The following is a 25,864-nucleotide window of genomic DNA, read 5'->3' as shown; positions in this document are numbered from 1 at the left end:
AATTAACGCCCACAAGGCACTGGGAGAGTGTTATGTAGGTTAAAGCAAAATGGACAGGGAGTTCCCTGGTGGCCTAGTGGTGAAGGATCCAGCATTGTCGTTGTTGTGGCTCCAGTCACTGCTGTGGCATAGGTTCAACCCCTGGCCTGGGAACTTTTGCATGCCTCAGGTGTGGCCGAAAAAGAAAAAAAGCAAAATAGACAACTCTGTGGATTATTATTTTAGTTTATTTTAGTAATCTAAGGATCTCTATAACAGGCTTTATAAACTCATAAGAGGATTCATTGAAGTATGTGACACTTTTCATTTGAAGAATTTTCTTTAGTCAAAGGTCAGTTCAATGATGTTATTTCCTGAATGCAGTTTGATCAATAATCAATCACTCCAGAGTCTATTGACTCTTTCTATTTATTTTGCTTTGCATGGAATAAAAGGCCGCAGCTTTTGGAAAGAGGATAAATACTTTTTTATGGAGAAAGCTGTTTTGGAAAATATAAAGTCTTCTCCACTCCTGCCCCCGCTTTTTATTGGTCTATTAAAGAAAAAAAAAATTCAGGGTCACCTTTTCATTTGTCCCCCAGTGCGTGAAAAAGTCATAGACTGACAGCAGAAGGACTTGTCTCCATGGTAATGCAGTTTGAATCCAGAGAGTTTGAATCGATTTGATTCTGTGATGCTACAGGGCACCTTGGTTGTGAGGGGGCAGGTGCTGTGAATAATCAATTAGGAAATCCGTCTGCCCTTGAGGACAGCTTCTAGTGGACATGCAAGATGTGCCTGCTTTTTCATCACCTCTCCAATGGCCACTTACCTCAAGTCTCCGAAGAAGAAAATTCGGACATCGTAATTTTAATGTGGGCATCTGATCCAGTGCTTAAGATAAATATAACCCTGTGTAGTAAGGAGAAGGTTTAGTGGGAAATGATTGGCATTCTTTCTTGGGAAAGGCATGGGGGAAGGAGAGAGAGAGAGGAGAGAGAGAGGAAGGAAGGGAGGGAGGGAGGTGGGGGGAGAGAGGGAGAGAGAGGAGAGAGGCAAACAGCGTGAGGAAGACAAAGCAGAGATAAGGAGGCTCCTCGCAGCCCTGCCTTGTGAACTTGACACTTTGCAGACTGCAGCCAGCATGGTTGTCCTGCATCCAGTGACTCTGGGAATTTACCTACAGCTTTTCTTCCGCTTCATCGTGTCTCAGCCCACTTTCCTCAACAGCGTGCTCCCAATTTCAGCAGGTAAAGCAGGACCACAACTCCGCGCTCTCTGCAGCCCCTCCTGATGTTTTTCCCTTTCCACTCTGGGCAGAGGGAGGCTGGGAGGGAGCCGGCCCCCAGTGGCCTCCGGTCAGCGCCGGGACACCCCTTCTGTCCTTGTGCCCGCCTGGCTTCGCAGAACCAGAGACCCTTAGACAGAGTGTTTCTTCTCCCCACTTGCTGCATTTTGGCCAGCTTGCGTTTTTGGTTGGGAATTGTGGGGAGCTTATCAGAGAGAGAGGAATGCAAGTGGAGTGAGTCCAGACGTTTCCATAAATACACCCCTGACCCCCTCCCCTGGCGGCCAGGGGGCTTTGCAGCCAGCTGAATGGGAGGGAGTCCCCCTCTTTCTCCTGGGGGCAAGAGCCCCTGCAGCCCTGGCTGCTGCCCTCCTGTGCTTCCCCCCTGGGGTGGGCTTCTCTTCAGCCTCAGGGGAGGAGGGGTGAGGCGGAGGGGGCTGCTGAGCTGGGCACAAGACTGAGTGTGGGGAGGGGGCCTCTTTCTGCCCCAGCCTGGAAACCTCTTCCGAGAGCACCAGGCTGTTGCCCTTGTCCTGCCCGACCCTGGGCAGAGGAAGTATTAGGTTACCAGCATGGGCCTGTTTAAACCTTTCTGAGGAAACTCAGATGTTTCCAGAGGGCTTGAGTGGGGCAGACAGACCCCAGGCTTTGCAGGCTGCCTCCTCACAGCCCTCTTACTTCACCTCGGTCACCCCCGGCTCTCCCCAGAAAAACTGTTTCAGTCAGTCCCTCCAACATGAATCTCAGAAATACTTTGCTGCAGGCAGGAATTTCACTCTCACCGCCTTTGCTAGAAACAGGCTCACGGGAGGGAGGGTGCAGCTCTGAATCCAGTTCCCAACACTCTCCATTCATAAAACTGCTCATTGACATGTTGTGCTGCCAACGTGTGTGGGCCCTGAGGGAAGGACTCAGAGAAGGGCACGGGGCTAATTATAAAAGTGTGAGAAACTGGAGGAGAGGACAGGAATTCATGGAGAATATTGGGGGTGGTTGTGCCATCACGGTGTGTCCCAGCATGCCCCTCCCCCAGTTTAAGCCAAGACTTCCAGGCTTTGGGGAGTGAGTGGGTCACTATTCCCTTATTCAAGGGGGAAGCTTGATAGTTAATTTGGTCTAACTTGGTGGTTCTTAACCTTGCTTAGGTCATAGATTCCTTTAGAATCTGCTCAAGACTCAAAGAAACTCAAGTCTTCTGGTTGTAGCCCTGCCTCCAGGGGGCTTTCCGGCTGCTGGGAGGTAGTTGGCGTTAGGCTGTAAGCAGCACGTGGATGGGACTGTGTCTGTCTTGTTCATCATCACTATTTCCCCAGGGAAATATTGGGTAGATGCCCAGGAAATATCTGGCGAATGGACAAGTGAATGAAGGAATGAAAACTTTTCTCATCTATAGACGGGAGTTTGCCATTATTTTGTACCACTTCATTTGGATACGGCCAGAATGGCTAATGAGTTCTGAGAGAGAAGATGAGAACCTCTGATTTTCTTTGAGCTCCTTGCCCTGGAGAGAGGCCCAGCATAGCTTAGCCATCTCTTAGGTAAGATTTGGTACCGATTGTTCCAGACAAGGTCACAGCAGGAAGAAGAGGTAACTCAGATGGTTTGAGAAAAGACTGGAAGGAGTGGATCCCCTTCAGAGGTGGGGGCGGCGTTGAGGGAGCCAAGAAGGAAGGTTGAATGTCAGAGGAGGCTCTCTTCCCTCCAGCTTTCAGAATTCATTAGCCATGTTGGCTGTATCTAAATTAATAGCCTAGGGAACTGTATCCAGTCTCTTGGGATAGAGCATGATGGAATATGAGAAAAAGAATGTATATATGTATGACTGTGTCGCTATGCTGTACAGCAGAAATTGATACAACACTGTAAATCAAGTATAATTTTAAAAAATAAAATAAAAAGTGGAGCTCCTGCTGTGGTGCAATGGGATCAGTGGCATCTTGGGAGTACTGGGACACGGGTTTGATCCCTGGCCCGGCGCAGTGGCTTAAGGATCCAGTGCTACTGCTGTTGCAGCTTGGGTCATGACTTCAGCTCAGATCTGATCCCTGGCCCAGGACCTCCATATGCCACAGGGTGGCCAAAAGTGAAAAGAAAAAGAAAGAAAAGAAAGGTTGAGGAGTTCCTGCTGTGGTGCACCGGAAACGAATCCGACTAGGAACCATTAGTTTTGGGTTTGATCCCTGGCCTCGCTCAGTGGGTTGAGGATCTGGTGTTGCCGTGGGCTGTGGTGTAGGTTGCAGTCGAGGCTCCAAATTGGTGTTGCTGTGGCTCTGGCGTAGGCCAGCGGCTACAGCTCTGATTAGACCCCTAGCCCTGGAACTCCCATATGCAGTGGGTGTGGCCCGAAAAAGATGAAAAGAAAAAGAAAAAAAAGAAAGATTGAGAAGTTAGGAAGCTTTTATCACCACCCCCATCTCCCCACCCCACCCTGTGCCAGAGGAGGCAAGAGGAGGAAGTGGGGAATGGATCCCTGGGACCTTGGAGGAGGGGCCAAAACAGAGAAAGTGCAGAAGAAATACCCTGACTGCTCTCTTCTCCAATCTGGCCACCTCTTAACAGTGCTTCCCATGGGCCAAACCCAACCTTGAAGGATTCATGGGGGTGGGAACTTAGAATTGTTAGCCCACCTGTCCACGGGCTCTTCCTAGGGAATTGCTAAATCCAGATCTCCTGGCTGGGAATGTGGTCTTTAGACATCTGGAAAAAACAGTGGGGTAGATTTAGGGGGAATCACTGAGGGGTCAGCTCAGTAGAGCACAACACATCTGCTTTCTCCTGTGGAGTCACCGCTTTGTCCCCTTCATCTTGTCAGGGCTTCCTGATAACACAGATTGGAAATGAAACCATGTGTTGAAATGGGAACTGTTCCTTAAGACAGGAGAACGCTAATCTTTTGAAAATAGTTTCCTGCAATCTGATGTGAAATAGTCTATGTTCTGAAGCGCATAGGTTCTTATTCTTCTGAAGAAGACAAGCCCTGGGCACATAGTGAAAAGTGCCACTAGGGAATTTTCATTCTACCCACCAGAGCTTACTGAGTGCCCACAGTGCTCCTGGCACTGGGCTGAGTGTGCAAGGGACATGGGGACAGGCAGGATGTGGCTCTGTCCTAGGGGACCATGGACCGCATGTACTGGGGGCCCACCCCCCACCCCCCCTGGACAGGCCATGACAGAGGAAAATCCCTTGCAGGCCTGTGGGCTGGTTCCTTCCTTAACTCTCATCAGGAAGGACTGGAGTACAACCATGCCAGAAACAGCACAGTTCTCTGGATCCAATGTTCATTACCTGGCAGCTTCCATTGCTGAGTCCCCAAGAGGACCAGGAAGGGTGCAAAATGCCTCAAAAAGGCCAAACATGATGGCAGCAACCCCCAGCACTAAAGCACCTGCATTATTAGATGCACAGAAAACCAGCCCAGGCCCTCAGTCCACGCCTGGGAACTCTTACCGGGACGCCACCCTCACAGGGTGAGAGAGCAGGCTTCTCGGGGTGGGGGTGAGTCAGCTGTGGCACATTAGATTGGGGCCGGGGGTGGGGCGGGCTGCTGCTTAAGACTGACACAGTGACAGCAAGAACAACAGAGACAGCTGATAAAACGAATTACAAGGAAAGTGGTGAAGGATCAGAGAATGGTTCTGAGGTCAAAAAGGATAGTGGATGGGATTATTTCTAGAGCCTCCATTCTGTATGTAGCCCCTGAAGACACCACTTACAGCTCGTTGACTGGTTTGCACCGTGCTGAGCATGAATGAGCTAGTGAAGGCAGAATTGTGTTCACTTCGTTTTGTCCGAGAAGGCAGAGAAGTATCAGGTATGGTTGTTTCTGCAGAACGTGGCCCTAAAATGTAGAGGGACAGGAGCCCCAGCTTTGGTGTACTGTGGCTGGGTGATAAACTATGCTAGCACTCAATGGCTCAACAACAGTTGTTTATTATTGAAGTTTATGTGTTTGTGAGTCAGCTAAGGGTCAACTAATCTGGCCTGGGTTTTGCCGGCCCTGCGAGGCTCACTGTGGTCTGTGCACTGACTCAGTTCCAGGGTCTATCCACTGATGTGGCTCCATTGTTGCATGGTTTTCAGAATGTGGTGGCACAAACCTGAGGACAGTGGTATTTATAGAGGGGCAGGCCATCCACACCCTTCAATCTGTGTAACTCTCACAGTACCCGGGAAGGATGTGGCCTCCCACTCGCTCCTCAGATGGAAAAATGAAGGTTCAGAGAAGTAGTGATTTGCCTAAGACTGCATGGGTGGTATGGGGAGAGCTGGAGACTGTAGCTTTGCCCTCTGACGCTAAGTCCAGGGCTCTTACCAGTGTAGACCAAATCTGCTACAGCCATGGAGAATCCGTGCTACTCGCTTTTAAAGTCCCTCATCCCAGCCTCCGAAAACCCAGCTCTAGGTCTTTATCCTCTGTTCTCTCTTGCCTTTTTCTCAGGACATCAGTGCCCAAAGCTCTTAGCAAATGATTGAGAAGATGACTTCATACTCAAGTGTGCGTGTCTTTCCGGGGTCTCGGGTTATCTCTCTTTGAGGGTGTTTGTATTGTAACAGGAGTCAAAGATCTAAGCTAAAGCATGCTCTAGGAAGATGGGCTTCAACCAGGGCATTGGGGGCGGGGGCACTGAGGCTTCCTTCGAGTCAGGGAAGACCATTTCACAGACATTCTCTTGAAGGTTGGAGCCGAGTAACTCTATGACCACAGACACACTGCCTTCCCTTCCCCAACACAGGCTTTCTCAGGCAAGCAGGCACTCTTCAGACAATGTCTGAGTCCAGGTCTCAGGGCCAGATGAAGAGAAGACCCACATCCGGTCTGAGTGCTGGAACCTTCTTCTGTGGGTGCTGGGATGTGACCAGGGCAGGCTTTTTGTGGCCTGTTGAACCTGGTGTCCAGTTCTGCATTCCCCTGCCTGGAAGCCAGCCAGGCTCCCACTTGGGAACCAATCATGTTCTTGGCAGTAGATTATGGGCCATTTATTTGTGTCTGATGCTGGTTGGCTATTGTTTAATGTTCTGTAATGCACTTCCCAGCTATCTCCTCCGATTTAGCTCCCCATATTTCCTGTGGATAATATGATCAGAGAGGGTTCTTAAATTAGAAGGCCCTCCAAGGGTCCCAGCTTGCCCACTTTACCCCATCCCAAGGCTCTTAATGATGCAATGGACTCCTCTCTGGCTCAGAGAGAGATGGGTGTGAGAGAGCTTTCTCACCAGATATATGGGCCAAGTCTTGACACTGTCACCCACCCCACCCAACCCTGCTTTCCTCAGACCCATAACCATACCAAAACAACACAGCTCCAGAAGGAACAGAAACGCTTCTGACTTTGATGAGTCACCAAGTAGGCTGGTGTCCCATTTTGAAATGCAGTTCACATTGTAACAACTGCTTGTATTGCTCTTGTAATTGATACCAAGTGCCCCCAAAGTCCTTACTTTGCCAGGCTTTTCCACAGCTATGGTGTATTTTCTCTTCATAGTTGGCCCTACTGTTGGTGGGGGGGTCTTGGGTTTGAATCCTGACTGTGTGATCATGGGACACTCACACCATAGTTGCAGTGGGCCCCAGTTCACCTGTAAATTGTCTCACAGGATTGCAATGAGCATTTATTCATTCAACAAACACTTAATAAGTCCTAGCCCTGGACCTGGAACTGAGATGCAGCTGTGAGCAGACAGAAGCATCCCCTACACACGGAGTTCCTCTATCATCACCTTGAGAAGACTAGTCCAGTTGGCCCAAAGGGTAAACAAAAGACCCCTAGAACAGAGCTGGAGCTCACAAACCAGCTACCCATGGACCAAATCAGTCTTCACGTGGTGCTATGCTCAGCCTTCACATGGAAATACTACGAAGAGAAAGAGAAATGTTTTTTTTAATTGCTTTAGTTGCTAACATTTAAGCATCAAATGGTTTAACATTTCTATGAAATGCATTTCTGAAGAATCTTAAAAATCAGGCCTCAGAAATTCCCTTGTGGTGCAGCGGGTTAAGGATCTGGTGCTGTTACAACAGCAGCTTGGGTCACTGTCGCAGGTTCGATCCCTGGCCTGGGAACTTCCACATGCCATGATTGTAGCCAAAAATAAAATAAAGTTTAAAAAACAAAACAGGCAAACACACCAGACGTCTTGGAGAGCAGGGCAACCTGGCAGTCCCGACCCACATCTCAGTGCCACAATAACTTTGGAACAGAGCAGCTCCAAGTCCCCACCACACCACCCATCTCACACCTTGCCACCTGCCGGGCCAGTGGCTCTGCTGCTTTGGACTCTGCCTCCTTTAGCAGTCTCAGGCAGGTTTCTAGAATTCCCAAGCTCTGCAAAGCTCACTTTGAAAGTTAATATTCTAGATCAGTGGTTCTCAAAGTACAGCACTTGTTCTCAGGCCCAGAGGGACATAAGGATCAAGTGGGATGATTTACAACGAGCCCAGTGTCCAGGCTGGACAGACTGAAATCACATCAGACTCTGAGGCCAGGGAGGGGGCCCTGAGAGGGTTTAAAGCTCTCCAGGTGATTCTCATGTCTAGCTGTGGTTAACTATCACAGCCAGCACCAGAATCAACTGGAAGGTTTGTTAAAACACACACTGCTGGGCACACCCAACAAACCGATTCAGGAGGTGTGAAGTTTGCAGTTCTAGTAAGATCCCAGATGCTGCTGATGCTGCTGGTCTACCAGCCACAGGTTGAGGGCCACTGCTCAGTTGGCCTCTTATGTCCTGTATTAGTTTCCTGTGGCTGCCACTCTCCCACTGCCTCTTTCTTCTCTGTCAGTCTTCCTCTGCCTCTCTTATAAGGACACTCGTGATTACCTTAAGGGCCCATCACACCGCAAAGTTGCTTTTGTCCTATAAGGTAACTTTTACGGGTTCCAAGAATCAGGCTCTGGACCTCTTTGGGGGCCATTATTCAACCTCCCACAGTCGCCTTTTCCACTGGGTCAAGTGTCCCTGAGGGCTTTCTCTAAGTGACATCAGGGTATGTATAATGTCATCGCCTGGATCCCTTCCCAGAGCAGACCATGAGACAAGATTTGGGTACAAGTGGTGTGTTTGGAAGGTGACCCCAGTAGGGATTTGGGAAACGGAGACAGGGAAGGGGAGGCAGTCCATCAGTCCTGCAGGCTTTCAGGACAGATTCCTGCTGTGGGCGGCTGGGGCTCAGATCTGCTGGGACCTCAGAGAGACAGGGGGCTGAGCTATTGATCCGCCAGCTCCTGGGGATATGCTTGCCCCAGGCAACTCCGCAGCTGGAGAAGCCCTCTGCATAGCCACAGGTGCTTGTGGCAGGAGCTGGAAGCCATAGGGTCTGGTGAGTACCGGGAATACGGCAGGGATGTGTTAAAAGAGAAAGTGTGGTCCAGATGGCTCTTATACAGTCGCCTGCCCACCCGCCCCCTCTGGGCAGTGGCAGTTACAGTTCAGCACCCTTCCTGCTCTGATACTGGATCTGGGGTCCAGTTACTAAGGGAACCCCATTAACACTAATAACACTGCCTTGCAGAGAGCACTGCTTACTAGATAGACTCTTTATGTGACCTGACTCCTAATCTTTGTAACAGTTTCACAAGACATTGGTAACCCCAGCTTTGCCAAAGAGGGAACTAACATTTAGGGAGGTGCAGTCACTCGCCTGAGGTCGCAGAGTGCCAGGGCTAAATTTCAAAATCGGAACTTTCTGAGCCCCAAATTATTGCGACGGCAGAATCGCCTATTGGTTAGGAGTAGGACATCTGGCGCCATGCTGCCTGAGTTCAAATCTTGTATTTCTCTTAGCTTTGGGACATTGGGCACGCAAATTGCCCTGTCTCCTTCAGTTTCCCTTTCTGTAAAATGGGGCTCAAAGTAAGATTTCACTCACAGAGCAGTTGTGAAGATTAAGCCAGCTAATTATGAATAGAACTTTAAAAAGTGCCTGGTGTGTGATGTATGTACCTTTTTTCTAGTAGTTCCAGAACCCCAGTATCTCTACATATGCTGAGAGGTCATGATATCCCCTAAGGCACCTCTATGTTGAAAGGCCAAAGTCCCAAATACAATCCAAACAATAATTTTTTGTTTAAAGTTTCCAGTGGCTTAAGGCCATAAGAGGGGCTCAGCTTTTATCCGTTTTCCATTTGCAAACCGATCCCTAAAGCAGGGACCCATTGACCAGGGAAAGAGGCTGTTCTCTCATGGTGACTGGCTTTCCCAGATGGCTTTAAAAATACACCTGGCCCTATTCCATCTCCCAGCCCAGAGCAGTCAGCTCCATTCAAGCCCGCACTTAGGTCTCCATGGCAACATAAGCATAAGCAAGAGGCACGTGCTGGGAGCTGCGACAGCTGAAGGGGATGCCTGATGGCTGCCCAGGGCTTTGCACCGTGAACCAGCTGAGGTCTGAAAAAAGAGAGGAGAAAAAGGAAACTTGAATGAGAGTTGGATAGGGTCTCCCCGTTCCTACCCGCCTCCCCACCCCCACGAACCCTGCTGCCGCTCACCTGGCCTTCTTGGTATCTTTCCGAGAAGTCTGGAGAAAGCCCTGGAGCTTTCCTGCTGTGGCTGGTAGTTTCCTCTTGGGACACATGCTCCAGGAAGGACCTTCTGAAGGTCTCAGACCTGGCATGGGGATCTCAGGGACCCAGGAGGATAGGGGATGGGTTGACAATGGCCGGCCTGCCTGCCAGACAGGGGCTTTCTTACTTTACTGCAACTCAGGGTTTGTTCAAGTGTTTGAACTTGTCCCCTATTTGAGGGGCCTGCCAGGTGGGTCCTTATTGAGAGTTGAGGAGTTCCCATTGTGGCCCAGTGGTTAACGAATCCGACTAGGAACCACGAAGTTGCAGGTTGGATCCCTGGCCTCCCTCAGTGGGTTAAGGATCCGGTGTTGCCGTGACTGTGATGTAGGTCACAGACGCGGCTCGGTCCACATTGCTGTGGCTGTGGCGTAGGCCAGTGGCTATAGCCTGGGAGCCTCCATATGCTGCGGGTGCAGCCCTAGAAAAGGCAAAAAAAAAAGAGAGAGAGAGAGAGAGAGAGAGTTGAAACCAAGCTGCCCTTTGTGCCCAACCAAACTGGCTTGGTTTCTCGCATCATCTGTATTGGGAGTGGACCTCACAGAGTGCCCCCCTACCCTGCCCGCCTGCCACAAGACCTCCAAATTCTCTGTGGCCATCCAGAAATCTAATGTTCAGGATGTAGAGGGGCTCCGAGTAAGGACAGCCATTTCGTCCTGTCCCTCTGTCTGAGAGCCGTGGTGGGCAGGTCGTGGTGGGAAGTTGATAGGGAAGAACATTCTGAGGGAAAACCACGGGCCTGGGTGGTGGGCGCTCCTCCACGCTCCGTGTCCGCCCAGGAAGTGTGAGCACTGGGAGGCCGAGGGGCTGTCTGGATAATTCAGGCCCTAGAAGTGCTTTCCCCAAATTATCTGAGTAAGTGGTTTCTTTTCTTGTTTTTCTTCAATTATTTGAGTCAACTGCCCAGCCGGCACCTCCTCTGCTGGGCAGCCCTGAAAGCCAGAGGACACCTGCCTGACAGGCATGGGCCTGCTGCTCAGCTTATCTTGTCCAGGTCCAACTAGAAGGTGGCATGGGGACAGTTAGTCGGTGGGGCTGACCACGTGCCGGTTTACTCTTGCTCCCTGAAAGGGGCCGTGGCGTGGGGTCAAGGCATGAGGTGGAACTCGGGAAACCTGAGTTACCCCTCTGACCCACCGCTGACTCTGGGGCATGCATGTGCTGTTGGACAAGCCCTTTGCTCTCTGTGAGGCCCCATTTCCTCCTCTGTAAAATGAAGGGATGGACCAGATTCCAAAGCTCCTTTTAGGCATAGACTGTCTCTGACTTTGCTTGCTAACCTACAGAATTAGCTCCTCCACATGACAGGTCTCAGCCCGTGTTTCTCTTTGGTGCATTGGCACCTGGAGAACTCACGATGTGGGGAGAAAAGGTGTGGGCTTCACAGGTTTAGACAGCTCTGGACTCGAGTGACATCTCTGTGACCCACTAGCTGAGTGATCTTGGCCAAGTGGTCTTGGTTTCTCAGCACCTCAGTTTCCAACTCTGTAAAATGCGGATAAGAGTACCTGCCTCAGAGTTCCCTGATGGGTTTAGTGGGTTAAGGATCTGGCATTATTGCTGCTGTGGTGCAGGTTTGATCCCTGGCCTGGGAACTTCTGCATGCCATGGGCGCAGCCAAAAAACAAAAAAGAGTATCCGCATCATCAGATGGCATTGTAGTAGGTAGAGAACTTTGCACTGTACCTGGAATGTAGTTAATCTCAGTTTCTGGTTGCGACCATTATTCCAAATGGCAGTGAAAGTATTGGAACCCAGGCTTGCCTCCTCCTGAGATGCTTTGTTTCTACTATAATCCCCCCTGCTCTTATTTGGTGGCTGGAGAGGTTTGCTCCTGGTGCTGAAGGGTCCAGCCTCAGAATTCAGTCTCCATCGGGGTTCCTGCTGTGGTGCAATGGGATTGGCAGCGTCTCCGCAGAACCAGGACACAGGTTCAAGCCCAGCCTGGGAGTGAGTTAAAGGATCTGGCATTGCCACACAGCTTTAGCATAAGTTGCGGCTTAGATCGGATCCCTGGCCCAGAAACTCCATATGCTGCAGGGCAGCCAAAAAGAAAAAAAAAAAAAAAAAGAATTCATTCTCCATTGAAATCCCTGGCTGAGAGGAGTCCATCACAGTGCATGGGCTTCAGAATCTGAGGTCTGGACTCCAAAGCCCAGCTGCCTAAGACCTTGACTGTTGGAGCCTTAGTTTTCCTCTCCCAGAAAAGGGGGGCATAATAGAGGGTAGTGGGAGGGGTTGCGGTGAAGAGGACAGGGAAAGCAAGGGAGGGCCTGGCTCTGAGCTGGTAGAGTAAGCGCTCAGGACTCACACTGAGGGTGATGCTGTAGCTACTGAGTCCTCAGCTCATGGGCAAAGTCCACCCACAGGCTCCTCTCTGGGCTGTAAGGGAGAAAGCTCTCATCTCCCCAGACAGGCTGAGCTCACCAGGAGCCCCCATGGCACTCAGGCCTGAGCGTGAAAATCATGCAGCCAACCCTGTGCGAAGCCACCTGGTGGACAAGCCACTTCCATGTCCAATTCATCCAAGTCGGGAGAATGAGGCTTCTGTCCACATGGCATCTGCCTTGTGTGGAATGACAGTCTTGCCCCCTTCAGAATGGACAGTGGCGCCAGGTCAACAGGCCTGCCAGCGTGGGTCCGCCCAGGAAATCAGGGGCAGGTTACTACATATGAATGTTTCAAACAGAAGGCCAGCAAATGGCTGACTGGACAAAGATGATCAGTTTCTGGCCACTCACGCATCTGCTGCCACTTTGTGTTTTGTTTGATTTTTCTTTCCTACATGAGGCAGTAAAATCCATTTGAATGGATTCAGATCATCATTATCATCAGCATGTTTAAATCTGTCTCTAAATTAGGACTATTACTTGATATATATATAGCTTTTGATATACTTCCTATCAATCAAATGACCAATTTTTATCACACCTCCTACAGTATACTTAACTATTGTGTTAACAAGAAGACTCACAAGACAAACTAACACAAGGAGCCCATAGTCTGAGACATTAAAATAACGCCATGAAATAATAAGTGAAACAGGTGACCGTGATGGTGTCTGTAGTGTACAGGTGGTTGGCCTTTGAGTGAATAGGTCAGGATAAGGACACAGCTGATCCGGGTTCAAGTCCTGACCCAGCCAGTGCATGTTACCAAGTCTTGTGAGAGTTGATGTTTGTAGGCTACATGTTTTAAAGAATGATTTTGTTTCTTGCTTTCAGGTGACAGATAAAATGTCCTGGAAAACAAGGAAACAAACAGATTTATATCATAAATATAAGAATAAATCATAGAGACGAATAAATCATAAATGAATTAAGATTTAAACATAAGATATGAAATCATTATTAGAAGAAACCTTGAGAGATTTAGGGGGTAACTTTAGTGTGGGGGAAAAACTTAGAAGCCATAAAAAAGGCTTCTACAATCAACTCTACTACCTAAAAAGAAAAAAAATTTGTGTGGGGGTTGAGGGAACAACATCAAAAGACCAAAACAAACTGGGGAAAATATCTGCAAGTCATATCATGAAGTGCTACTTTTTTATATATTAAAAAAAATTGTAAAAGAAGACCAATAGGAGTTCCTGCTGTGGCTCAGCGGTTAACAAACCTGACTAGTATCCATCAGGATGTGGGTTCAATCCCCGGCCTCGCTCAGTGGGTTAAGGATCCGGCATTGCTGTGAGCTGTGGTGTAGGTCACCAGCTGCAGCTCTGATTCGACTCTTACCCTGGGGAACCTCCATAGGCCGAGGGTGTGGCCCCAAAAAGAAAAAAAAAAAAAAAAAAAGACCAACAACCTAATGGAAAAATGGAAAAAATACATATGGCTCTAAAATGTGTGAAAATATCCCCAACCTTATTCTTCATAAGAGAAACGCAAATTAAAACCACACTGAAGTCCCATTTTTCATCCATCGGATGGGAGAAATTCAAAAGGTCTGACATTGCGTGTGCAGTTGAGGGTATGTGGAAACAAATACCTCATCTTCTGCTTGCGGACAAAGTGTGGGTTGATGGAGACTTTGTGGAGGTGGGTTAGGCAATGTGTGTGAAAACTGTAAATGCACACACTCTTAGACCCAGCAATCCTACTCTAGGAATTCATCCAATGGACAAGCTTATCTACATACGCAAAGATGCATGTAGAATGTTATTTTGTTGTATCATTGTTTATATCAACAAATGTTTGTATATCACCCAAATGCACATCAGTTGGGGGCAGGGTGAATGAATTATGTTTCTCCCAAATGAAGGAATATCATATAGCCATTGAGAGGAATGTAGATGCATTTTATGTAGTAATACCAAATAAACTTGGAAATTATGTGAAGAAACCAAGAAAGTATCATGACACAGGCATAGTATTATATTACAGCTAAGCCTCTGAGCAAGAGAGGGAGATATTATACCCACATAGTTGCTTCTGTGTGCCTAAACTGTTCATGGAAGTATCCACAGGAGAATAATTGATAATAAACAATTGGAACTGGGAGGAAGTAGGAGAGTTTTCAAGTACACCTGCTTATACTTTGAATTTCAAATCACATGAATGTATTACCTATTCAAACAATTCAACAAAATCTCATATACACATATAAGACAGAATCTCTCACCTGGAGCGCAGGATGGGATTCTTCTGTCTCTTAGACCCAAATTAACAAATGGGATGGAGATCTCAGAGAATTTCCAGAGTGGTAAAATAATCATATATAACAGTAGAAAAATTATTCCAGTGGTAGAATAATTATATTATTATTATTATTTTGTCTTTTGTCTTTTTAGGGCCATATTGTGGCATTTGGAGGTTTCCAGGCTAGGGGTTGAATCGGAGCTGTAGCTTCCGGCCTATGGCTCAGCCACAACAATACAGGATCTGAGATGTGTCTGTGACCTACACCACAACTCAAGGCAACACCAGATCCTTAACCCACTGAGCAAGGCCAGGGATCAAACCCGTGTCTTCATGGATACTAGTTGGGTTCGTTAAACCGAGCCACGATGGGAACTCTATATTTATAATTATAGTACTGCTATAGTATTTATAATTACAGTTCCTCTTGTCAACTTGTTCGGTCTATTGCTCTGTTGCTCAGCTGAGTTCAAGAAGGTCAATCTGAGGAGTTCCCGTCGTGGCGCAGTGGTTAACGAATCCGACTAGGAACCATGAGGTTGCGGGTTCGGTCCCTGCCCTTGCTCAGTGGGTTAAGGATCCGGCATTGCCGTGAGCTGTGGTGTAGGTTGCAGATGCGGCTCGGATCCCACGTTGCTGTGGCTCTGGCGTAGGCCGGTGGCTACAGCTCCAATTAGACCCCTAGCCTGGGAATCTCCATATGCTGCGGGAGCAGCCCAAGAAATAGCAACAACAACAACAACAACAACAACAAAAAAGACCAAAAAAAAAAAAAGAAGGTCAATCCGAGACCCCCCCCCTTCTTTCTGGAATCCAAGGATTTCAGGGACTTGTGAGACCAAAGGGCAAAAGTGTTGGCTGTGCCAGTGGGCAGCCAGGGGCTCCCAGGGACTCTGTTTCCCTCCTCCTTACCTGCTGTGGCCCCTTGGATAACAATCGCTGGAGGCAGTGGGTCAGGGAGGGGCTCCAGAGAAAGGGCTAGATGAGCCACGTGGTTTTGAATCACAAGTGTCTATAGAGCTAAAAATGTCATCATGGATACATGAAAGCATGGAAACATGTAGCTGGTGGAGACACAGGGACTTTCCACTCAACCCCAGTTGTCAGCGCAGGTTGGAAACACCCACCCTGTGGGCCTGATGCAGCTGGAGGGTTTCATCTCTAACCTGTGGCCAGAGCTCCTGAATAACTCTAGACACTTGGCCTCCTCCCTCAAGCTGAAGCAGAAGATTTAATAGGACTCGCTGATTTATCCTTGCTGCTGTAATCAAATTCAGAGCCAAGGCACAGCCAGCCTTGGGGAGGTTTCTTGATGTTCCCTTGGCTCCTAATAACATTGCCTCCTCCTTCCACTCTATTTACCATATGCCATTTGGTCAAATTAGAACCTGAACTCAGAAAAGCAGATGCCTTCCTTTAGATAAGATCCAAAAAGATTCCTTTGTGGGAGGAAACGGGGTAGGGTTTGTCTCCCCAAATCTATGCACCATCAAAGCAGTCACTTCTGATATATGACTTACTACAAAATAATGACCCATTTGAGGTGATTTTCCTCCATCCTTGTAGCTCAGGGCAGCCTTTTTTTCCTCATGGCATCCTTGCTGGTGGGGGTGGGGTGGGGGGAGTGCTGCAGTAGAGAAGGTCCATCTTGTGTCCTTCCTGGGGATTCAATTACTTGCCTAAGGTCTCCTGATGAATGGCTACAGGCTCTTCCAGGCCACACTGGTGTTGATGTCCTAGCTCTGTGCACCTGCCGAGCTCCCAGATACTTGCCAGCCAGGGCACTGGGTGACCCACCCCCAATCCCAACTCTGGGAAGTTTATCTTCTGGTTTTCTGTTGCCTTCTTTTTTATTACAGAAAAATCCCAAACATTCAAAAAAGTGGAACCCCTAGCCTGGAAACATCCATATGCCACGTGTGTGGCCCCAAAAAGACACAAAAAAAGTAATAATAATAGCAAAAAAGTGGAGAGAATTTTCCAGGGAATACCAACGTGCCCAGTGTTATGGGCTAACTTGCATCTCCCCGGCCCCCACCCCCAGAATGCCTGTGTTAAAGTCCCAACTCCCATGACCTCAGCATGTGACTGTGTTTGGAGACAGGCCTTTAAAAATGTGAGGAAGCTTACGTCAGGACATATGGGCGGCTCTGGTCTGATCTGACTGGTGTCCTTATAAGAAGAGATTTGGACACACAAGAGACACCAGGGATTTTGAAAGGAGGAAACGCACGTAAAAGGAAAGAAGGGAGCCATCGACAAGCCAAGGACAGAAGCCTTGGAAGAAACTAAATCTTCTGACAACTTCATTTTGGGTGTCTAGCTTCCCAAACTGGGAAAAATGAATTTCTGTTGTCTCAGCCGCTCAGATGTTTTGTTATGGCAGTCTTAGCAAATACACCCAACACATAGATTCTGCAACTTGTTATCATTTGGATATAGTTACTCTGTCCTCTGTCTATGTATCCATCTTATTTGGGGGATGGATTTCGAAATGACTTGCACATTCCCTGACCACTTTGAAGAGTAAACTCTTCAAAAGAGAAGGTAACCACACACACCCTCTCTGTGGCCAGGAGAGTCAAAGCAGCAGCTTAGACGGCAACCCTACTCGCGTGGGTTTACCAACCAGGAAAGTGGGACCCAAAGATGAGTGACGGTGAGGTTTGATTAGAGGCAAGGGGCTGGGTGTGGGGAATGCTCCGAGCCCCAATGGCTGGGACACATCTGCCATTTTTCTGGGATCCTCTGCTCCTCCTTGCCCATCAGTGGGGGTGGGATGGGGGAAAGGTCACCACTTTGTGTGAGTCACTGAATCTCCAGAAGGCTCCAGGGTCCAACATCTGGATTCAACTGATGTCTTCAATTCAAGACATCTGGCCAACCACCTACTGGCCCTCAGTCACCAAGAGACTGTTGATGCTGATACACACTGTGTGGTTGTGGGGACCAAAGAAGGGTATCAAATGCTCACCAATTGTCCCATGATTGGTTGGCACCTCACCTTGAGTTGGGGTAATGCTATTTGTTGTGACAAAAAGCAACTTTGTTTAATCAAAATTTATTTCCTGCTCGCCCATGAGTTCAGTGCCCTTGCTGGGCGTGGCTGGCCTCCTTGCTGGTGTCCAGGGAAGCAGGCCCTTTCCATCCTGGCTCCAGCATCACCTAGGGCTGGAGTCCTCTGCATCCGGGCAGAGCCATTGGCGAGAAGAGTCATAGAGCCAAGTGTCCCCAGCTGCTCTCGCCATGGCGGGGGGTGGGGTGAGGGGGGAGCTGGGCAGCACTGCTGCTTCTCAGGGTCAGCTCTGGCCTGTGGAAGACACATCTGGGGGGCATGCCAGCCTTCTCCATACAACGCCATCTCTGAGGAGGTCCTGGGGCTGGGGTTAGGAGTGGAGAGAGCCTACCACCAGGGAAGGGCCAGGTTGGAGGAAAGCCTGATGCGCAAGAGCAGTGAGAAGAGCAGGAGGTGGAAGGGCAGTTTGATGTGAGCTGCCTCCAGGGCTGGGGAAGCCACCACCAGATCCACCTTCTCCCAGGGTTGCACAGGGATCCTGTTGAACTCTGGCCCAGGTTCTGTTCTAGCTGCATGGCCCAGACCAAGTGACCTGGCTTCTTTTCTGTAAATTGAGGACAATTATGCTGAGCACTCAATGGTATATCAATAGTAATGTGATAATTTGGAGGAAGAGCTGAGTCCAGTGTTGTCAGTGTTTCCTGACGAGGATTTTTTTTTCTTGTTAGGGCTGTACTGCAACATATGGAAGTTCCCAGGCCAGGGGTCAATCAGAGCTACAGCTGCTGACCTACACCACAGCCACAGCATCGCCAGATCCTTAACCCACTGAGCAAGGCCAGGGATTGAACCTTGTCCTCATGGATACAAGCTGGGTTTGCTACTGCTGGGCCACGATGGGGAACTTCAGAAACGAATCTGACTGCTGAGGACACAGGTTTGATCCCTGGCCTCCCCCAGTGGGTTTAAGGATCCATCATTGCCGTGAGCTGTGGTGTAGGTCGCAGCCATGGTTCAGATCCTGTGATGCTGTGGCTGTGGTGTAGGCTGGTGGTTACAGCTCCAATTCGACCCCCTAGTCTGGGAACCTCCATATGCCATGGGTGTGGCCCTAAGAAGACTAAAAAAAAAAAAAAGAAAAAGAAAGACTAAAAGAAAAATAGAATCTGTTGCAGGGCTTTCCTGTGTGCAAAATGTTGGGTCTGTGTCAAAGAAAAAGTCATTCTCTCAACTGGTTGAGAGGGTAAGAATGACCTTGACCCTGTTGCCACAGATGGCAAGACTATCTCAAGAGGGGAGAGAGACTGGGCTCAGATCTGAATTACATAGGAATAAGTGGAGATTTATAGTCAAGGAGCAGGTTCAGGGGCTTGGTGATGGAAAATCATCCAGAAGAGACATCGAGGGTTGGGGGGGGGGCACCCTGAAAAGCCACTTAACAGGATTCTTGCTGAGGGCAGGCCAGGTGATCAGATATCAAGGGTGGGGGGGAAGAATTTGATCAGATACCAAGGGTGGGGATTCTTTCTAAACTGACCTAGTAAGATTCTTGCTAAAACTGGATTCAGCAAGGCTGACAAGGTCAAGGCCTTGTGGAGAAACTGACCAACATTTGGTCCAGAAGAGAGTGTCTGGTGTTGAAAAGATAGAACCTGGCTCCTCCAGCCTAGTTCTCCACCCGCCCCGGTTTGGAGTTGGGATAGCAGCTTGGAAGTGCCCCAGGGCTCCTGGGACCTGGGCTCTGCCCCCAAACATGCAGGTGTCTTTGCCTCACAAAGGGAGCCACAGGTGCTGAGCTCCCCAGGCCACACAGTCTCTCTGGGCAGGAGGGGGTTGGAGGCAGGCAGGGGAAGATGCGAAGCAGACCCAGCTTGGGTGGGCTCAGCAGGGAACAGGCCTGCATGTGGCAGCAGTGGGGACAGGTGTGCTGGCCCAGCTCCCAGGAGGCAGAATTCCAGAAGTGGTCTCCTGGCCTGGGTGATAAATCCCAGAGCTGCAATTAAAACCAAATCCTGTGAATGTGACACCTGCTGACATCTGCGGGAAGGCCCCAGAAACTTTTATTAGGGATTAGATTTTGCAGGCAGCTCTGCTGGGTGAACCGATGCTTGGGCCAAGGAAAGGCAGTTCAGCAGACTGGTTGCCTCAGGGACAAGGACTGCTCTCCAGAGGGAAGAGGGGAGAGTGGTCCCCTATCCTTGTCCAGGGTCCTCGTGATGGACAGTTTGTGTCTCAGGAGTCACTGCCCCCGGGAGAAGCCACAGCTAGAAAGGGCTTAGAGTGCATCTGGTCCAATGCTCCCATTTCACCTTTGGGAAAACTGAGGGCCAGAGCAGAAGTGAGTTGTCCAAGGTCACGGAGGTTACTAGCCACACCAGCACTGGAGACCAGGATGCCTAATTCCAGGCTGGCACAGCTGGCTGCAGGGGCCATCAAGGAGTGAGCACCCAGCCAGGTATTTGCCTAAGGAACTTCAACTGTTAGTGCCTGGAGAAACAGAGATGGAGAGTGAGACAAGTTAGCATTGGGAGACAGAGAGACAGATGATGGGACTGAGGCAGGAATGAGAACGGCAGAAGGAGAGAGACGGAAAGAGACCCTGCTGAGCATGAGGCATTAGGTTCAGAGAAGAGATGCAGACACCTGAAGGGCTGGACAGGACCTCAGCCTCCTCCGTCCGGTCAGTTGCCTTTGTTTTGACAATAATGAAACCAAGTAGAGCCAGGTGGTTTACTCATATAAATGTTTTGAGAAATTTGATGCTGAATTATAAGAAAAAATAAGTGCTTTGGGTGCTCAAGAAGTGGCAAAACTTCCAGCTTTGAGGGGTTTTGAAATGAGATTTGAAAAATGAAGAGCTGTGGGAACATGACCTAGCACTGGAGGATCTAGGTAAATGTAACACAAAAGACCTTTCTGCAACACCCTGGGGCTCAGGGCTGAGCACTCGTGCTGCCTTCCCTGATGTCTTGGACTCTGTGTTTCCATGAACAGAGGGAAAGTCCCCAGAGAAGGGACCGAGCCTCTCCTCTCTCCCTTCTCCCATCGTGGTACTAGCAGATCTTCTCTACTTTCAAAGCTTGGCACAAATGCCACCTCTTCCAGGAAGCTTTCCCTGATTTCTTATTTGTATCCCCTGCCACAACCAGCACCCATCACTTCCTCTTGAAATCCCTCCAGACATCTCTGTCCCATGTTAGCCACTTTGCTTTTTCCCCTTTGTACATGTTACAAAAAGCCTTGCTCTGATCCTCCCAACAAACTGACAAAGTGCATTCATTTCTCCATACCCACTCTACAGATGAAAAGGCTGAGACTGAGAGAGCAGTGAATAACTTCTTCAGGCCAGTAAGTGGCAAAACCAGGACTTCGGCCCAAGTTTGTCTGACTCCAGGGACTGTGTCTGGTCACTGTGTCTTGCAGGCATTTGGCACTTGCTCTCTGTGTATTTCTGGATGAATGAAACAGTAGTTGGATGAATGAATGAATGAATGAATGAATGAATACAAGAAGTATCTTTGCTTTTGAAGGCAAGAGCTCAGTGGGTCAGCAAGCTACAGCCTGCAGCCAAATCCAGCTTGCCTTCTATTTTTGTAAACAATGTTTCATTGCAACAAGCCCTACCCTTATTGTCTGTGGTTTCTTTCAGGCACAACAGCAGAGGCCGTGTGGCCCAGAGAACCTAAAACACTTACTACCTGGCTGTTTCCAGAAAAGGTTGAATGACTCTTGCTTGTGGTCTTTGCTAAATTAGTTAAAACAGCAATGCTTACTGCTTTTATGACCAGGAATATTGTGTGTTTGTGCAAATGCTTGTGCATTGGGTGCCTATAAAGTGTCTGACAGATTTCCATGTGTATCTGATATATATACGATTTAATCAGCTGACAGGGAAGCTTCATCTAAAAATGTTTGCCCCATGGGCCCTTCAGAAATACATATGTTATATGCCTATATAAGTTATAATGTGTATACATATGTACATTTCTATAATTTTATGTATATATATATATATATTTTTTTTTTTTTAATCAAGTTTAGCTTTGTTGCCAGCACTTTGGCTCAGACATGGTGAAGCAACAAAGACCTTCCCTGGAGCAGAGGCCAGCAGACTCCCCCCACCCCACCTCCATCACAGTGGGGTGACTGTGAAGTTTGCCAGAAGGAAAAGAAGCCTGGTTGATGATTATCCTCTGTTCCCTTTCTGCCACAGGGGCAATCAGGTCCCAATCTCACCTCCTCCTCTGGGCACTCCCAGCATGCCCCCCAGTGCATCCTCCTGAGAGGCCAGAGTGCCGCCCTCTGCTCCTGCTCCTGGGAGCTCAGGACTGGCCTCTGGACCCCTGGTATCTGGGATAGAAGCAACACCAAAGCAGGGATTGGCCAACTCCCCCTCCCCAGATGCCCAGCGGGCCAGGTGCTGGGAGTGCTGGGGGTGTGACGGATCTCAGCCTGCCTCCTGCCAGTGTCCCAGGGCCAGTCAGCCTGGGCTTTGCACACGATGACAGGCCCATCCTTCAGCCTCACTCATCTGTTTATCATTTCAGGACTGCTCTGTTACTCAGCTTGCTGCTTGGGTGAGTTGTATAATTTTGTGTGTGTGTGTGTGTGTGTGTACATGAATGTGGAAAAAAATCTCTTGGGAAGCAGACTCGTTCTGGAAGCTTTCAGCAAGCTTTACATCTTGACCGGTATTGGAATTGCAGTGGTGGAGTTGGTGGGGGTCTTGGCACGTATGCTCCTCTGTCTGTGTGTGTATGTGCCCCTCTTGTGACCTTCACTTGGGGGTGGCAGGCTGGCAGCTGCTGCTCCCCTGGCTCATGAAGCGGCATGGTTTCTGTGGTCTAGGGCCCCTGCTGGCAACGGGGGGATGAGACGTTCTCCATCACGCTCCAGGCTCGCTGGCTGGGGTCAAGCGGCTCCAAGTTCCAGGGGCAAATGTCTTCTTTGCAGGCTGTGTCCTCACCTGCCCCCTCAGGCCTGCTCAGTCAAATCACAAGACAGCAAACTGCTAGCATCGTCTTTCAGAGAAGTTTAAATACCTTCAAGCTTTAAGATCGGAATTTGTCGATTTTCAAATGTTAAACCAATGTTGCACTCCTGGGGTAATCTCTTTTTAGTCATGATGTAGTATCCTTTTTTCTATGTTGCTTAGATTCTGTATCTCCAAGTATAAGGGATACTAGTAATTAGTTGTAATTTTTATTTGTTTCATAATATCGTTGTCAAGTTTTGGTATCAGAGTAAATGCTCTTCTCATAAAGCATGTTAGGAGGTATTCCTTTCTCCTCTATTTTCCAAAGAGTCTGTTTAAGATTGGTGTTATTTTTTTTAAACATTTCATAGAATTAACCAGTGAAATCATCTGGGTCTGGAGTTTTTTTGGGTTTTGTTGTTGTTGTTGTTTTTCTTTTTGTTTTTTAGGGCCGCACCTGAGGCATATGGAGTTTCCCAGACTAGGGGTCTAATGAGAGCTACAGCTGTCAGCCTACGCCAGAGCCACAGCAATGCCAAATCCAAGCCGCTGATCTGCAAGCTACACCACACATCATGGCAACGGCGTATCCTTAACCCACTGAGTGAGGCCAGGGATCGAACCCACAACCTCATGGTTCCTAGTCCATTTCTTTTCCGCTGCACCACGATGGGAACTCCAGGGTCTGGAGTTTCGAAGGAAACTTCTGATAACAAATTGAATTCTTTAATAAATACAGGGCTATTTGCAAAAAAAAAAAAAAATTTGTTTATCAGGGTATGTGTGGTGTGAGTGGGGTTGAAAGAAAGTTTGGGGTACAGCCTTCCTTCCCTGAAATATGTGAATCAGGAAAAATGGGGCAAACTGTAGCCAGTTAAGGTGAGAACTTGGCTGTAGCTGAACCATCTGACTCACAGTCAGAACCCTTAGTGATGCATTGAGCATGTGCCTGTCATCTCAGCTCTCCTTGGGCTACTTCTAGCACAAGTTCCAACAGGCAGGGGTGACCCAAAGCAGAGAAGGAGGAAGTAAGACGTTGAGCACGAGCAGTTGCAGGGTCCTTAGTATGACTGTTCCTGAGAAGGCAGGATATTGATGTCACTTCTTTCCTTTGGTGCCTCCTCATGACGCATTCGCTTGACTTGACAGTGTACTACTTGCTGCCAAAAGAGGAGGCAGAATTTGCTGTAACATGGGTGGAACTAGAGACTCTCACACTACGTGAAGTAAGTCAGAGAGAGAAAGACAAATACCATATGATATCACTTATATCTGGAATCTAATATATGGCACAAATGAAACTACCTACACAAAAGAAACAAAAGAAACAAGTTCTCCATGGACTTGGAGAACAGATGTGTGGTCGCCAAGAGGAATGGAGAGAGCGTGGGATGGACTGGGAGTTTGGGGTTAATAGATGCAAACTATTACATTCGGAGTGGATAAGCAATGAGATTTTGCTGTATAGCATAGGGAACTATATCTGATCACTTATGATGGAACTTGATGGAGGATAATGTGAGAGAAAGAATGTATGTATATATATGACTGGGTCACTTTGCTGTGCAGCAGAAATTGGAAATCAACTATAACAGAAAAAAAATCTTTTTAAAAAAAGAGGAGGCAGAGACAGAAAAGGCTGTTACTAGGGCTCTCCTGATGGACTAGTCTAGCAAGTGAGAGATCCAGATGGATGCAGTGGTGATCCTGGGGTCATATGTGTAAAACAGGACTTTGAAGATGGTTCAGGTCAAACGCCTTGTGGTGCAGATGGGGAAACTGAGCCTCAGGTTGAAGGGAGTGGTGCCGAGGCCCATGGCCACTTGCACCTGGACTCACACTCTTTAATCCAAGTCCTTATGTTCCAAGAGTCTGTTCACATTCCAAGGATATGCCCAAGAGTCAAGTGGGTGTTTTGTCCAAAAAGGCAAAGACAGCATCAAGAGCAAACAAATAGACCAACAAACCCCACCAAACATTTGCCAAAAGCCTGCATTAGACTCAGCGTTTTTTCTACCCATGATGTGGCGCTGCTGTGGCCATGTGCAAATGACTTTGGTGTCTGTAAGTTGGGGCACCCATTCCCAAAATTCCATGGAGGTTGGCATTTCCAAGCCTCGGCCTGAGCCACATAGGGCACCCAGGTTTCTGCAGGCCCTGTACACACACACACACACACACACACACACACACACACACAATTTCCATTACAACAGAGCCTCTGGGGCTTTTCCAGGCTAGACCCAAGCTCAGACACGATTCCACAGAGGCAGCCCAGTCCATAGACTTGCAGGCCACTCGGATGACACCAAAATAGACTTGTGAAGTCCTGTCTTAGTGCCTGGGAGGGAGGGGCAGGGGGGGAGATGTTCCCAAACATGTCCACCTGATGGAAATATTCTGAGCTGGAATGAGCTGGAAATAAACTAGCCAGTGCTAAAAACAAACCTCTCCAGGGAGCTGGGGGGTGGGGGGCAGAAATAGATGGTCTTCACCTGCTGAAAATGAAGTTGGCCACGGGGGAGGGATGAAGGGGTGGGGAGGGGTGAACAACTCCGAAGCCTCGGTGGCAAGGGCAGCTGATAGTGTGTGTTCGCCAAGAGATCTCCAGTCTTCAGGAGGCAGGCAGGGAAAGCGTGGCTCTAAATGAGGCAGGGTCTTTAATCAGTGGAGGATGCATTGGGTGACGGCTGCAGGAGGCACTGGGGCCATGTATGGCCTGGAAACAGAAATGGCGAGCAATGTCCCTTGGCTGGTGAACCTGCACCCTCCAGGTTCTTCTGCCTGGGAGAGGCCACAGGTGAAACGACCAGTCCACCCTTGCTCTCTGCTGGGGCCCCAGCTGTGGCTCCTCCTGTCGGCCCAAAGTCTCACAGAACGGCAGCCCACAGGGCCTCCCTCCTGTCTTCTCTTCTAGATGAGAACGAAGATGCAGTCATAGACTAGCCCTCGCTAGTCCAGAGCAGGGCCAGACTTGGCTTCCCCCTGGTCCCCCCTTCACCCTCACATAGAAAAAGCCCAAGTCCTGAAAAAGGAATAAAGCCTTTCTCAGCCTCTCTTACTGAGGCCCACAGTGCCCCTGGTGTGTGTCCTGCTTCATCACAACAAGGAAGCAGAGCCATCTGTGTTCAGCTGCAGGTGCATCTTGGTTGGAGCGCCCTCGCCTTCGTAGCACCTGACCTTTATTTCTGCACACATGCAGTCAGCATCCAGATCAACAGGAGGGACTCTGGAACCAGACTGCTGGCTTTGAATGCTGGCTCTGTCACTTACAAGTTGTATGACCTTGGGCAAATTGCTTCACCTCTTTGCCTCAGGTCACTGATCTGTAGAATGGGGATGATGATAAAAATAGTGGTAATAGGATGTGGCTCTCAGGGCTGCTCTGAGGATCCGGTGAATTTG

At 48.9% G+C, this 25,864-nt stretch overlaps 1 protein-coding gene across 1 annotated transcript in view; it reads left to right on the top strand.

Moving 5' to 3' along the window:
* The window catches only part of COLQ (collagen like tail subunit of asymmetric acetylcholinesterase), a 77,898-nt gene continuing 52,665 nt past the window's right edge, over window positions 632-25,864 (top strand). Inside the window, 1 exon segment of the mRNA XM_021071338.1 lies at window positions 632-1,229. Coding sequence (XP_020926997.1) covers window positions 950-1,229 — 280 coding nt within the window. The 5' untranslated portion in view covers window positions 632-949.

Source organism: Sus scrofa, chromosome 13 (assembly GCF_000003025.6).
Source record: "Sus scrofa isolate TJ Tabasco breed Duroc chromosome 13, Sscrofa11.1, whole genome shotgun sequence".
NCBI lineage: Eukaryota > Metazoa > Chordata > Mammalia > Artiodactyla > Suidae > Sus > Sus scrofa.
The sequence above is the reverse complement of the archived record's forward strand: the minus strand, read 5'-3'. Positions and strand labels throughout refer to the sequence as shown.